The sequence below is a fragment of the Dryobates pubescens genome, chromosome 19 (assembly GCF_014839835.1).
Source record: "Dryobates pubescens isolate bDryPub1 chromosome 19, bDryPub1.pri, whole genome shotgun sequence".
NCBI classification, from domain to species: Eukaryota; Metazoa; Chordata; class Aves; order Piciformes; family Picidae; genus Dryobates; species Dryobates pubescens.
In genome coordinates this window covers 10965987-10980280 of record NC_071630.1, presented here as the reverse complement: position 1 = coordinate 10980280, position 14294 = coordinate 10965987, and the positions used below count along the sequence as shown (strand labels likewise).

Genomic DNA, 14294 nt, shown 5'->3' with positions numbered 1-14294 from the left:
TTATACCTGTAGGAGAAGAAGCAGCTGAAGAGAAATTTAAACTCTTAAAGCATTTTGTTTTCATCCTGAGAATCACCTCATCCTCTAAACAGCCACAAAGCAAAAGTTCTTCAGAGAAATCAGGGGCATCTTGTGAAATTAGAATTAAAAGTGGGAGGGGGATAGTTGAAGTTGGGAACACACAATCCCCAATGCCTCAGGTTCTCAGGATGTTTTTACAGCGTTGAGTTTGTTGGTGTAAGTGTTTCATGGAGCCTGAGGTATGCAACTGTACCTAGTTTTAGGCTGCTCCCCTTACACTGGTGTTTTGAGGTAATTTCCCCCTCGAACAACAGTTTCTTTGAATAATTGCATACTGAGCACCAACTATTTTCACCCACCTTTCCCTTTATTCACAGGACACTTACCCAGGCACACCTTTGATTAGCCTAAATGCTTCTGCTGGTTTTTCACATAGCCGACCACATTGTTGGAATTGCTCCCTGTAAACCAAAGAGTGGCAAAGTTAGTTTTCAAGTTAGTCTGTGGCAAAAGCGTGCTCAAGATTCTTTAAACAGTATGGTTTTACTGGCCTCATTATATAGCAGTTCTCTGGGGGAGCTGCAATAGCTTGCTGGACAGAGGAAAGGGAATCCTTTCATAGTTTTGTCAGCTAAGCTGCCTAAATTTGGCTGTTCATAAATCTTATCCTATGAAAGGTATTGTCTAGTTATATCTGAATATCACTTCCAGTCTGATTGATCTGCCTGTCTCCCTCTAGATCCTCTGCTTAGCAGAAACCAGGAGCTTTGAAGCCATGAGAGAAGAGATCTTCTGGAAGGTCCTCCTGCTTTCTTCAAGACATGTATCAATCAATTTGTGCAAGGGCCTGACACCTCTTTTGGTTGCAGATAGCAACAAGGAACTGATTCATGGGGCTCCAGTCATCTCCCATCACATATCACAGTACGAACTTGGCAAAAGGCCCTCTTTTTGACAGAGCTCTATGTGCATCTGCAAGGAGTCCTTGTCCACCATGAGCAAAGCCCAAAAAAATATATTTCCAAATAACAAAAGGTTGTTAGATTCCTCACCTTTTGGATGGGAACCTCTGGCAGAAGGCTGCTCCATTTAAGATGCTGTGCCATGGCCTGAGACACTGATTCCCAAGAGTGCCCAGTCAGGCCATTGCAGATCTCAACATATTTTTTGACCAAAACACAGAGAGTTGAGGTTGAAAATTCTCCTTTTGCTGTGTGCAAACCCTCATTTCATAACCAGCAAATTCCTTGTAAGCACAACAGTAAGCATAGGCAGCAGCTTACCAAAATACTCCTTGTAATACTTGTGCCTCAGGTTGCGTCCGTCTGAAAGAGAAGGTAGGTAATGAGAACACATACAGCCAGCCTTCATTCCTTGTGTTAAACTCCAGCCTTCTGTGTACAGCACAGAGAAATTATAGCTCTGGAAATTATAACCTCACAAACAGGATAATAAAAGACCCCAGTAGCTGAAGTAGTATAGGCTGCTATAAACCTCTTGTTCAGGTTATTGAACCGTGTGGACACAACTCACTTTCCCTGAGAGTGGTTAACTGCTGGCCACTAGCTTATTATGTTCTTTTCAGTAGCACTGAGGCAAGGAATCACAGCCTTTCTCAAATGAGAGAAAATCTGGGTCAAATTTCAGACCATCTCATAGTGTTTTACACGACTGAAGCTCCAGCTAGGTTTTTCTGTTCACCATTTCTATAGTTACATAAGTTCATGTCTAAAAGCCATACAGCTATATGTTATACTAATTAGTATGGCTGTTATTGAAGTTACAGAAGAATAAAAGACGTGATCAAAAAGCTCTGGAAAACATCTTGGTCTTCCACAGAGGAAGTTCAGAGGTTTGGGTTGATGATTCCTCTGGCTTTTACAGTGACCAAATGGCAAAACTGCTGTCTCATGTTTCTCCACTGAGATGATTTGTAGGCCAGTGCTCACATACATATCCTGCTATTTAATGATGTTACACATATGTAGGCATGTTATGAGCAGCTCTCTTGGCAAATAGGTTGGCCTGTGTAAGTTCTTTCATTGGACAAATGTGTCAGCATAATAAAGGGAACAATGCTTTAGATGCAGAAAGCAAAGTCAGAAGTCAAAACTGGAATTTGAAGCTCATCCTCTTTGGTTAAATGTGTAGTAATACTCAATGTTACTTTTTGTGCTGTGTAATAGTGGCACATGCAGCTTACTACCTGCTCTGCTTACACAATCCCAGAGGATGCTGGCACACAGAGCCAAAAAGTATGTCCTCTGCTTTGAGGATTTCACAGAAATCAGCCAACATCAACAGCAACTGAGAATTGAGATTGCTGTAGGCTGGTGTCTGTGTCCCAGCCCAGCTGTCACACACTGCCTTGGGGCCTTGGGCTGCCCAGAAAACCCAGGAAGCCTGTGAGAACAGATGTATCTCCAGACTCCCTTCAAAGCCAATGAGAGAATGCACTGTCCCTTACTGGGTTTGCATGACAGAACAAGAAAGGATGGGAGATTTCCAGTCAACTGACCTGGATTTCCACGGAGCTTGATGCACTGGCCTCGGTTGGGGATTCCTTCAGCTGTGTTACCTGGGTTGATGATGTGGCATTCATAGCCTGTGGGGCAATGCAGAGGCTCATCTCCATCCTCAGTGGTACTGCAGGCTTCAGCTGCAAAATAAGCCCACAGGTCATAAATCACGACCGTAATATCCACAGGTAACCAAAATATGTCCTCCCAGATGAGCTCTCAGACCATTTTTCATGCAAGGGTACCAGGGGCTAACATCTCCAAAGAAGCCTGGCAGAGCAGGTGATCCAATTCACAGCTTACACAGAGCCTGATATGTCTATACATGACCAGGGAATCAGGGAAATCAGGGAAACATGAGCAGGAAACTGGCAGTTTGCTGATTTGTTCTTGGCTCCACACCCATTAACTCAGTGATGAATTTGAGTTTCAGATGTGACTCACTATGGAATGAGGCAGTACTGTGCTTGGTACAGGCAGGCTTTAACCACCTTGACCTGGGCTGTCCAGCAAGTGCAGAGCAGAGTAAGAAAGCAAAGCAGGATTCAGAGGCAGTGTTTGTGTCCATTAAAAGTACAGATTATGCAGGGACACTCCACCCTTTCATTTGCAAGGACTTTAATTTCAAGGAGCTCTGCTGTAATCCTCAAGCCGTGACTGATGGTTCTTATTTCACTAATTACTGCCTCAAGCTGAGATGAAGGTGTTAAGATAAGAACAAATAATATAAGCATGACAAGGATGGATGAGGAAGAACCTATTTTATCTTATTTCTGGCAGTGTAACTCCAATGAACTAGAGGCAGAATTCTCCCTTGAAGAACTAGCATTGTCCATAATAGATGAGAGTCAAAGTTTGGTGAGTTTGAGAACATCTGTGCAAGACCAAAGAGGATAATTCATTGACACTGCCTGTGCCTGACTGAAGCTGATCAAAAGCTGGAACAGCCTTTTCATGAAGAAATTAAGAACTTCAGGAATGCATACATCTGGGAATGTCTTGTAGGAGAAAACTTTGTTTCCCATTTTCCTCCTCTCTCCTTGTTTCAATTTGAGATATTGGCAATACTTAATTAAAAGGCCTTTTCCTATGGAATTAACTTGAGATGCATGATCTCATTAGCAGTCCCCAAGTTTAGATGCTCCCAGTCAGCTCCATGCCAGCTTGGCACAACTCTGCAGGAGTTTGCCAGGGCTTTTGTTCGAAGCAGCCTTCAGACTCAGCAGCCACATCCCCAGCCCAAGGCATCTCTGCAATGTAGCAATTTGGGATTAAAGGATCTCCTAATCCAAGTCTGCCTGCAGTCTATCAGGAAGCTGGCAGAAAACATGCATGCTGACAAGAACAAGATATATTTCTGCTTATTTCAAGACTGGATACAAATCCAGTTCCCTGGAATATTCCTAGTGCTCTGCTGGATAAGCCACATCCATAAAAAGCAACTGATTTACTGCACTAGAAACTAACCCCAAGCACCACAAAGCATTATTCCTGAGGAAACAAAGAGCAGCAGCCCCAGTATCCCAACACCTGTGGCAAGCCCTATTTATGATGAATGCTTTATTTAGTGCTTTTGTATAATTGCTGATATCAGAGAAGACAGTAAAACATACTGTACCTTGTAAGACTTCCTCTGGGCCATCCAAAAGCCACCCGTTTCCTCCCAGCCAGCGGGGTTTGGGCTGAACCAACCAGTCTAAAACTGTAAAAGACAGAAACAAGAACCCAGAGAGTCAAGGTGGAGAAGCCATAGGGCACATGGCTATGGAGATGTCACAGATTTCCTCTAACACCCAATGATGAGGCTGACAGACTTCTGAAGAAGAGTTTTGAGTTTTCAGCAAGGTAGTGCTAGTCATGCTCTTGTTATCCTAGTGGCAAGAGAGCTATGGATGCTATCTATGCCCACAAGAACCTGGTGCCATAAAGGCCAAAGCAGCTATGGTTTCCCATCCTCCACCCCCATGGCACGGATCAGATGAGATAGCTCCTTGCTTCTGTGAGCACTAATTCAGGTTGGGAATGCTTCTTTTTCTGAATGCATAACCCCAGGAAAAGAACTGGCCTCAAATGATTTGTACCATTTGTGCTGGTGGGAACTGCACCCCACCAGCTGGCCTTGGATCATTTTTCCATTCAGCAGTCACCCCAGAAGTCGGAAGCGTGCAACGGAAGCCTTGTCCTCAACTCATGCTCAAACCGTATGCCCCACCTGAGACCAAATCACTTGGTAGTGATGCCCATCGTTTCTGCATGCTTCTCTAGCAGTTTGACTGCTTGGGTCCACTCTACCTGGGGGTGGCTGCACGGACTCCAGGCAGGCATAGATGCAGCCGTTGTAGCAGCAGCGCTTGTGCCGCTCGCACTCAGAGTCCGAGCGGCAGCTGGGCACCTCGCAGGCTCGCTCGGGCAGAGTCTGGGGGGGCGGGGGGCAGCGGTCGTTCTTCTGGTAGTGGGAACTGTGAGAATGAAGAGGGTACTCATAATCCTTCCAAAGAAAAGAAAAGGAAACAAAGGTTTGGCATAAGGCGAGTACCAAACATCCCAGCACTTGAAACAGAAGAAGGATTTTCAAAGTGGTTTTTAAGTTTTGAAGTAGGAGAGAGGAGAATTCAGCTCCCCCAGCCCCATCCTCAGCACAATGAAGAGAGAGCTGCATGATGACCTTAGCACAGTGCTTTGGAAACACCAATCAAATCTATTGTGTGGAACCCATTTTATAATGAAGGTTATTGTAATGACACTGAGGAAGTAAAAAAAACATAAGCCCTTGAAGTCTTTTATACTGGGCTGGGAAAGAGACAGGCATCCTCATGACAGTCCCACCAAAACACTTTGATAGGAAAGCAGAAGAGATGACCACACTGTATTGTTTTGAGGTTATGTTTCCAAATAAGATCTGGAACTAATGTCCCAGGTAGTCCCTTTCTGCTCAGTAGACTCCTCCTACCTTCATCACCTTCTCCTGGACCTGAACTTATAAGGGAGTCTTTTATTCTTATCCATTGTGGGGTCCTGGGTTGTTTAAATTAGAAGCTGTTTCTCAAACCTGAGATGATGTGGGTGAGACCTGAGTGGGTAGTGTCAGTGTAACCCCACAGAAAATGAGGCTGTGTTTGACTACAGCAGAAAGGAGCCCAGCTGCTCATTGTACACCAAAAGGACAAGGGAGATTTAAAGTGGATTAACAGGCACAGGGGTTTACCAGAAACATTTATAAGAGGCAGCATTCAGATATTATTCATGCTGGTGGCATTTTAGCAAGAGGTCAGCTCCCTCCAACCGAGAGGCGAATCACCTAACCACTCCTTTCTCACCTGTGGCTAAACTACTCATCTTGGGGCTTGAGCTCAGCTCCCCAGAGCAGCATGAAGTGCTCAGAAAGGACAATCATTTCTCAGATGTATTAACAGGCATGAATAAGCTCTAATTAAATGATGGGGTTTGGATTTGCACTTTGAAAAGCCAGAGGGCTGAAGTGAGCACTGCCATGCACTTGCCAGCAGGCTGTTGAGTTCTGAAGTTCTATATATACTTGGACTGATCACTGCTGGGTTACGACATCAGAGACGAGCAACTGGGGCTGCTTTTCCAAGAAACAGCATGGTGCAACTGTCCCTGAGGGGGTCTCTAGGAAGTTTCACCATCAGGCTATGGAGAAATGTGAGGTGAGACTAACATCCTTCTTGATCTACATGCTGCTACATCCTCATTGTTGGAACCTGCCAAGGGCTTCTGTGAACCATGTGTGCTGTGCTTTTGCGAAACAGCGTGTCCTCATATGTACTGCCCAAAAAATGTCTTGGGACAGGCCCCAGGAGGTCCACTGCCCTGGGGACTGACTGCTGGCTCACGTGGCCTCTGCTGCTACATGTGACTGAGCAGCAATCAGTTACCATATGGTGAAACCAGCACAGTTTTCCCTACCTTGGAATAACTCCTAATGTAGAAAATTAAGGCAATCCCAAATGAAGGCAATCCCAAGAACTACCCAAAGAAATAATGATGCATGTTGCTTTGTGGTGCTGATGTGAGAAAGTTTACTTCCATGTTGCACATAGTGTAGAATGGTAAGGATAAGGTGGTGGTTTTTACACCAAAGCTGACCTCTGTTCATCGGGCCACAGCCAGAGAGAAACACAGAGGAGCCAAGTTTCTCTGCTGCCTGGTTGCACAGTGATTGAGTGTCAGCCAGTGCAGAAGTATAAAGAGAAGTCAGGATGATTAGAAGTTTTAATTTCTGTTATAAGGTGTATATTAGAGAAAATCCATATCCTGGTTATATCTAGAACTGGTTAAATAATATGTGTGTGAGAGAGACAGAGAATTCCTAATATTTCCACAAATGACAGCCTCCTGCCCTGTTCCCACTATCAATATACAATTTTCTTCTCTATTTTCCTTAGCTGTTTCCATTCAGTGAACAGGAAACTGCTCAAAACCTCTTCTGTAAGGTAGTTTTTCCATGAACTGATAGCCTGTTTGAACCACAAAACAGGTCTGAAACAAAATGTTTCCAAATGTTGATGATATTTTTGATGTTAAAGTGTAATCCAAGGTGTAAGGCATCACATCATCCGTTCCTTAACAGCTGGAAACACCTCAGCTTTGAAATAATGTGCTTGGGAACTGAAGATGTTGCAAGTACATTTTTTGGGTGGGGGCTGTTGCTGGATTTTAAACAGACAAAATGCTTGAAGCAAGGAGATTTTTTTTTACTCCTGGGATATAATAGAGCATTTAACAGTAAATCTAAGCAGTTCCAAACACTGAGCAGGTCTCCTTTTTGGAGGGAGCACTTATCCTGGAAGGTCAGAGTTTACTAATCCATTATTTGAAATGTCAGCTGCAGGCTGAAATGTGACCAAAATAACGCTGGAAAATAATGGATACGTGGAAAAGAACCCAACAACCCAAAGCCCTAACAATTACTGCAGTTGCTTCACAGATGATTCAGAAACCAAGCAGCCAAAATTGCAATGAGCAGTTGGTTCAAAGAATGAGATTTCCCTTTGAGAACAATATAACACTTTTAGCCAAATAACTTTGTGCCTCATGACCTCCCTGCCCATGGTGTCTGTTCACCTCCTGCTCTGAACTCCTTTCTTTCAAAACTTTGTGGTCAACAAAATTTTGTTTGCACATTTGATGTAATAAAACCATTGCCACTGGTTTGTGTAGGCATAAACCATCCCAGTAGGAAACAGGATTCCCTCATTCCCAAAATAGCCTGGTTAAGGTTGTCTCTAGGTACAGGTTACAAGGTCTTTTAAAAAGCTCTCCCAGGGTTCACATAGCTCAGATTTATTGTTTTTACAGATTGTGACAACAGTCAGAATTTCTTCCTTTCAGAATATTTTTTCAATGCAGGAGGCAAATTGCTTTTCCCCACGGAGACTTCTTAAATCATTGTAATGACAATATCTGCTTTAGAGATGTCCAGAAACAAAGTAAGGGGAAAAGTTCAGAGTTCAGCTGCGGAACTCTGGTCAGTAAAGATGGGAAAACCTGAATGAAATCACTCATTCTCACCCCGTATTTTCAGTTGTAACTGTGGGATGCAGTCTGCCTCCAAAAAATCCAAGATACGATCTATTATTTGTGCCTGAAACTGGACCCTGGGCTTGTACCAAGGCACAGTTCCCTGCTGATTCATATTCTGCATGGTCACCCCCAAGATAACATGTGAGATTTATTCCTATTCTCTGGTCACCAGTTCTGCCAGTAGCAGGTATTTCCAAACACTGGCCATTAAACACCTTTTCTCTGACACAACACACAGTCGGCAGGAGTTTAGAGCCCTCCAATATTTCTGTCAGAGACCTGGAAACCCACAGATCATCAGTGACCAAAATAGGCTGAAGGAGGGTTAGATGACCCTCCTTGTTATTTGGTCTTGTAAAAGACCAAAGCAATAGGATTAATGATCTTCTTCAATTGGCTCAGGATTTGGTGTCTGGTTTAGGGTGTTTGCAGTACTGGAATATTGTTACAAAATGATGATGGGCTCCAAGAAGATAGACAATAGTGATGAGAGGACTGGAAAGCACAGGATACAGATCAAGACTTGGGTGTTTGCAGGGAGGCTAAGAGCTCCTCTGCTCACAGCATACTCTGAAGGATATGCAGGAAGGAATCTCATGGGAGGTGTGCTAATGTGGAAGATGAAGAGGGTTTCTCAGTGCTGATTTATGACAGCTAGCAGGAGGGTAAATGAAGTGTTGGAAGAACATTACAGCAGCTGCAAGGAATTCTTTGTTTCTGGAAATCTTTAAAAGAAGGTTGGAATTTTTTCTAAAGCTCTTGATAGAGTTGACACTGGAATAAGACTAAGACTGCCCCAGGTTTTCCCAATAGACATGTCTTGATAATGAATTGAAGCCCACTCCCAGGTAGCTCCCACCCTTTGTCTTTAGGGAACAGTCCACAGACCGTGCAGGGGCTGCAGAACACCAGCTGCAAACCACTACACTTGACAAGTGTCCCTCTGGCTGTAAAACAACATGGATTTGCTAAAAGCTGGAAGACCAGCTCCTCTGTCCCACCATGGCTGCTAGTTTTTTCCTCTCCCTGCATTCTCTTTACTGTTTTTCCATTCTCTGTTCCCATTTGATCCCTCCTTGCCAACCACCATCCTCTCCCTGACACATTAATGAAAAACTCCTGGGCAGACCTCAAGCCAGCTCCTCATCCTAACACCTGCTCATTATTCTGTGGCCAGCAGTTGGGTGGATGCATTCCTTCTGCTGTAGACTCAGATAACATCTCAGTCAACTCCCTACCCCTCCTGACCTTGCCCATATACTTCTGAGGGTCCCACAGGGGTGTATATGGCCCATCTCCTGTATTTTCCTGTAAGAACCTCCATCTGTTATCCCTCTATCCATGTGACTCACAAATCAGCAGTTCCACCCACAACCTCTGATTTTTGAACTGTAGAGAACATACAGCACATAGTAGAAAAGAAAGGATCTCTGAGAAAGAAGAGGGGCTGCCAAAACAGTCCCTTTTGTGTATGAGAGGATGAAGAGTGCATGCTTTCCTCCTTGCATGGCTTTAAGGAGAAAGAAAAAGAGAAGCATTTTCTGTTTTCCCTAGATAAGCTGTTTCTGTCAGTATGAGCAATTCTTGCCAGATCAGTAGCACCTGGATTTGTGACTGCCAGAAAAAACAGTCCTTTGAAGAACTGTAGGCTGAGAGAAAAGGATATGTCTTCAGGGGAGCAGGCTCTGTGCCTTTAGAGAGCACATTATCTGAAGATCAACATGTAAATTCCTGTTCCACTCCTGTCCTATCTCTCTGGGTCACTTACTTCATAGCTCCTATTGAATTTGAGCTTCACATTGAAACACCACAGAACAGCGCACGAGGAAATACAATTTCCAGTGAGAGGCTGTTCAGGAAATACAGTTCCTCGCATCACCATTCTGCAACTGAAGTGCAAACCAGGTGATAACCTGTCCTGGGGGAGACTACAATGAAGAAAATATCTTATGGTAAAATACTGGGATGTCTTTCAAATATTAACACAAACTTCTCTGCAAAACTTCAAGGAGACAAGAGCACTATATTGCAGTTCATTCAGCGTGGACACAAGACCTGTGTCACACAACCCAAATGTACCTGTCCCCAAAAAGCCCTCTAGATGTCAGGGGCAAGCTCTATTCTTTTAAATGAAAAAGCTTTTATATGTGGATGCAGAAAATAGGTGGAGGAATCCCTATGCAACACCAAGGAGCTGTCTATGTACACACAGTGGCTGGAAGACGGAATCAGACCTGAGCATGAGTAGACTCACTGGCTAGGGCTTCCAGCTGAGTGATTGAGGGGCAGATACCCCAGGTCAGTCCTGGCTTCTGAGGGCACTTTGATGAAGAAAGTCAAAATGTTAAACTAATTTTTATTTCTTTCTAAACAGGAGGTCCTGAAAGTCACACTATCTTTTCCATTTTTTTCCCTCCAAAGTATTCCCCCCACCCCAGTTTCCTCCCTGACATTTCTAAGTCTTTTGGCCCAGAAATACCAGAACAAGACCCATCACCTCTGTTTTCTCTGCTCACAGTACCTTGTTGCTGCTTCAGTTTCAATTCCAGCACTACTGCTCTTATGTACCAGCACAGATTTGGAACAGGAGGATGAGCTCCATAGCCCATGCAAGTCTGCCCAAAGTGGGCAAATACCAGAACAAGACCCATCACCTCTGTTTTCTCTGCTCACAGTACCTTGTTGCTGCTTCAGTTTCAATTCCAGCACTTCTGCTCTTATGTACCAGCACAGATTTGGAACAGGAGGATGAGCTCCATAGCCCATGCAAGTCTGCCCAAAGTGGGCATGGACAGCTGGTACACAGATGCCAGGATGTGAGGGAAGCTTGTCGACAGGCCAGGCAAGGCTTCTGATCAGTTCCTTATACCCATTAAGGTCCTCAATACATTACTGACACTGGATCTAGAAGTCTCTGTGCTCCAGTGGTTTACAGAATCCTAGATAATGCCACCATCCTTCTAGCCCACATTAGCACTATGAGATGAAGGCATTTACCCAAAGATACCCCAAAAGGCAGTGGAGGAACTGGGTAGGGAACCATCCTCCCTGCTCTAAGCAGTAAATGAAGCAATAAATCACATCCTCTGCTATTCACTAAATCTATCCCGGTCATGCAGATCCTATATTCTCCTTCTCCCCATTCATACTTCCCTTGAAGTTCTAGGAGAACCATGAAGTTTCAGGAGAAGCAGTGATGGCTGCTGTACCAGTGTCTGCTCCCAGTTCCAGTCACACTTTGCTAGTTCCCCGTGGCAGCAGCTAGGTGGCAAAAGTTTCGTACAGCCTGGGAAACTTAATGTAACCCTTTTATAATGAGGCAGCCTGCAGATTCAAATGTTTCTTATTCTTATATGATACACACACCTAAAGAAAAGTCCCTTTCCCGGTGAGCACACCCAGCTCCCCCCAAAATCAGTTCACCCCACTTTACTCACGTCGTATTTCTCTGTCATTTTCAGATGTAGAGCACGCTTCCAGAGAGTCCTCGCACAGCCTGAATCCGGCAGCAGCACTAAGACACACAAGGCTGCGGTGAAGAGCTTTTTACAGAAATGTATCTCTGACAGCATCCTGGAATCCATTCTCCCAAGGAGAGATCTAATAAGGAGACTGGCTTCTGGGATCCAGACGATTCAGGTTTGGCGAGGAGGGATGGAGGGAGCCAGGGAGGGAGGGAGGGAGGGAAAGCGAGGGGCTGATGGCTGGTGAGAGCCGCTGCTCGCTGTTCCCCGCGCAGCTTCTGGGAAGGGAAAAGGGAGGGGAAAGAAAAAAAAAAAGAAAAGCCCACAAGCAGAAGCCAGGAGCTGCTGTTGAACTTCTTTCCTCAAAGTTAGATCAGGTTCTCAGCTCACATGTCCACACAAAGCACATGCTCTCTTTGAGTGATAGATGGGAAGATTATTTGGAAAGATTATTTTTAGACCTTTGTTCCCAACATCTGGCATCCTCAGAGAGCCCCATTCAAAGCCAGAGCGTGGGATCAGATGACAGCTGCCGCAGGGGGAAATAAAGGTCTTGGAGGGGTGGGCTCTGGCAGCTTCTAGCAAACAGCTCACCCAAACTTTCCAAATTACTCGGCTCACCCTTTGTGTGCTCCCCACTGTGCTCTGAGCTGTGCTTTTGGATCATGTTTTGACAAAGTGATAACTGCATGTGAAGATTGCTCGAAGGAAATGATTTAAGGTCATGATAAATGTGCAGGGACTTTAATTAAACCAAGTTGATGTTATCTTTCTGCAAATGATTTCAAAGAAGGGGAAGATATGGCCATTGAGGAAAAAGTGCCTGGGTGGGGAATAGGGAAGGAAGGCGGTTTAAAAATGACATCAACAAATGGAAAGTGAGGAAGGGGACATGAGTCAGCCTGTGCCTGACAATGGGAGTGACGGGGAGACTGGATGTGAGGTATTAGACACCTACATGGACATTCAGGAGCCCAAGTGCCTGAAGGACAAGAATAGACTATGAAATCAGGTTGAAAGCATCTCAGCATCCTGCCTGGGATGGGAACAGAAGCAGGTGTCAAAGTAAGAGATCAGGGCAGCTGTTACACAGACATGAGCAGAGATACGTGTACGTGCATATGCAAGTGCCTGAACCACTATCTCTGGAATCAGGTGCTTAGTGACATGGTTTAGAGGTGGACTTCATCACTACTTGATCCACAGGTTGCTCCTGCGTAACATGATGATTGCTCCCTAAGGCATGATCAGGGTTTTGGGAAGCTGTCAGGATTTGGAAGGGGGACAACACAATTGTTTCAGGCACAGATGGAGACAGGGAGTACACATTTGGGCTGGAGAGCCTCCCATGGCACAGAGGTTTCATCACCCTCCATTAGGTTGCTAAGACTTTCTCAGCAAAAAGCAGGGCTCCAGGTTCCTGACACTTGCTTTGCACCATCCTGCGAGTTCTCCTCTCTCCCAGAGCTGTAGTCACCCATTTAAAACAATATTTATCCCAGTTTTCCTCTAAAAAGGTTATTTCCCTCTTCTGCATTTAATGGCAACAGTGGACAACTCATCTCCACAGCTCAGTCTAGGGTTACACTAAGTGACTGAAGTCTTACCTTCAGATGAAGCAGAGTTCAGCACTGACAGGTCGCTGTCTTCTCCACCAAATGTCACCTGAAATTAGCTGGAGATAGCGAGAGGCACACTCAGACAGTTTCAGTAAATCCAGAGAGGAATATATCACTGCCATAAGAATTCAACTTGTGCTTTTATTTTTCATTACTCAGGGAAGTTTGTCTGACAGCACAGGATGCCTCTAATTTCTTTTAAAAACAAATCTCCCTCATTAGTTGCAATCTTAATATCTGCATCTTGATAAAGCACCTTTGGGGCCCAACCAGGAGTTCCCACAAATGTCCTGACTCCTGTGTTGTAAGGTGACAAATGACATGGCTGATTGCACAGAATAAACAAGATCTTTTCTTAGAGTATTGCTACCTAAATTATGTCTTTATGCTGATATTTTACTTGTCTGTACTTTTGCTGCAACCCAGAGCAGTGTGAAACAACAACTGTTCAGGATAAATCTCCCTACTTTAATTTCATTTTTATTGTTTGTTTCACATACTTCCAACCTGGACTTGGAGCAACTAATTCTAAGGATTAATAGCTACTTCAGACACCATTTACTGGCCTTTTATTTGGCAGATCTACAGCTTTGACATTTACCCAGGAGAAACTAGTGTCTGCACATTACAGTTCCTGGATTGTATACCAAAGAAGTGAGAATTCTCCTGCAAGACCAAACTTCCACAGCTGATCGTGGGCTTCACGTAAAAATGATCGTTGAAACTGCAACACTTTGGCCTCCTGCAAGCAGCCATTTCACCTTGACTTCCCAAAGTACTCCATGCAACACCTGAGCTTGATTATTCCTATGATCAGCTGGGGAAACTGAGGCATGGAGTGGGTGATTTCCTGAAATTAGACCTTCTTCCATCTGTGACCAAACTGCTAGAGTTATAACAGCTCAGCCCAGGCCAGGGCTCTGTGCTTCAGTGCTCTATACTCGTGTCCATTAGGGAATGCTTCATGCCACCTATTTCCAATCCTCACATGCTTCTACCTCCAGTGTGTCTTGGAAACCAGGCAAAAGGTTCTACTTTTTGTATGGAATTAAGAAAAACTTCTTTAGCTGGCAACACTGCAAAGAAAGTATTTCTCACCTTTTCCAGATAGTGTCCTTGATGCAGCT

At 44.5% G+C, this 14294-nt stretch overlaps 1 protein-coding gene across 1 annotated transcript; it reads right to left on the bottom strand.

Annotated features, from left to right (window-relative positions):
- Positions 1-202: 202 nt before the first annotated feature.
- WFDC1 (WAP four-disulfide core domain 1) lies at positions 203-11718 on the bottom strand. Its single transcript, XM_009904482.2, has 6 exons — positions 11522-11718; positions 4833-5028; positions 4159-4242; positions 2540-2680; positions 1305-1346; positions 203-482 (listed from the first exon to the last, which is right to left on the bottom strand). Exons 1-6 carry the CDS (start codon positions 11666-11668, stop codon positions 424-426), a joined length of 669 nt encoding a protein of 222 aa, XP_009902784.1. The 5' UTR covers positions 11669-11718; the 3' UTR covers positions 203-423.
- Between the last annotated feature and the right edge of the window lie 2576 nt (positions 11719-14294).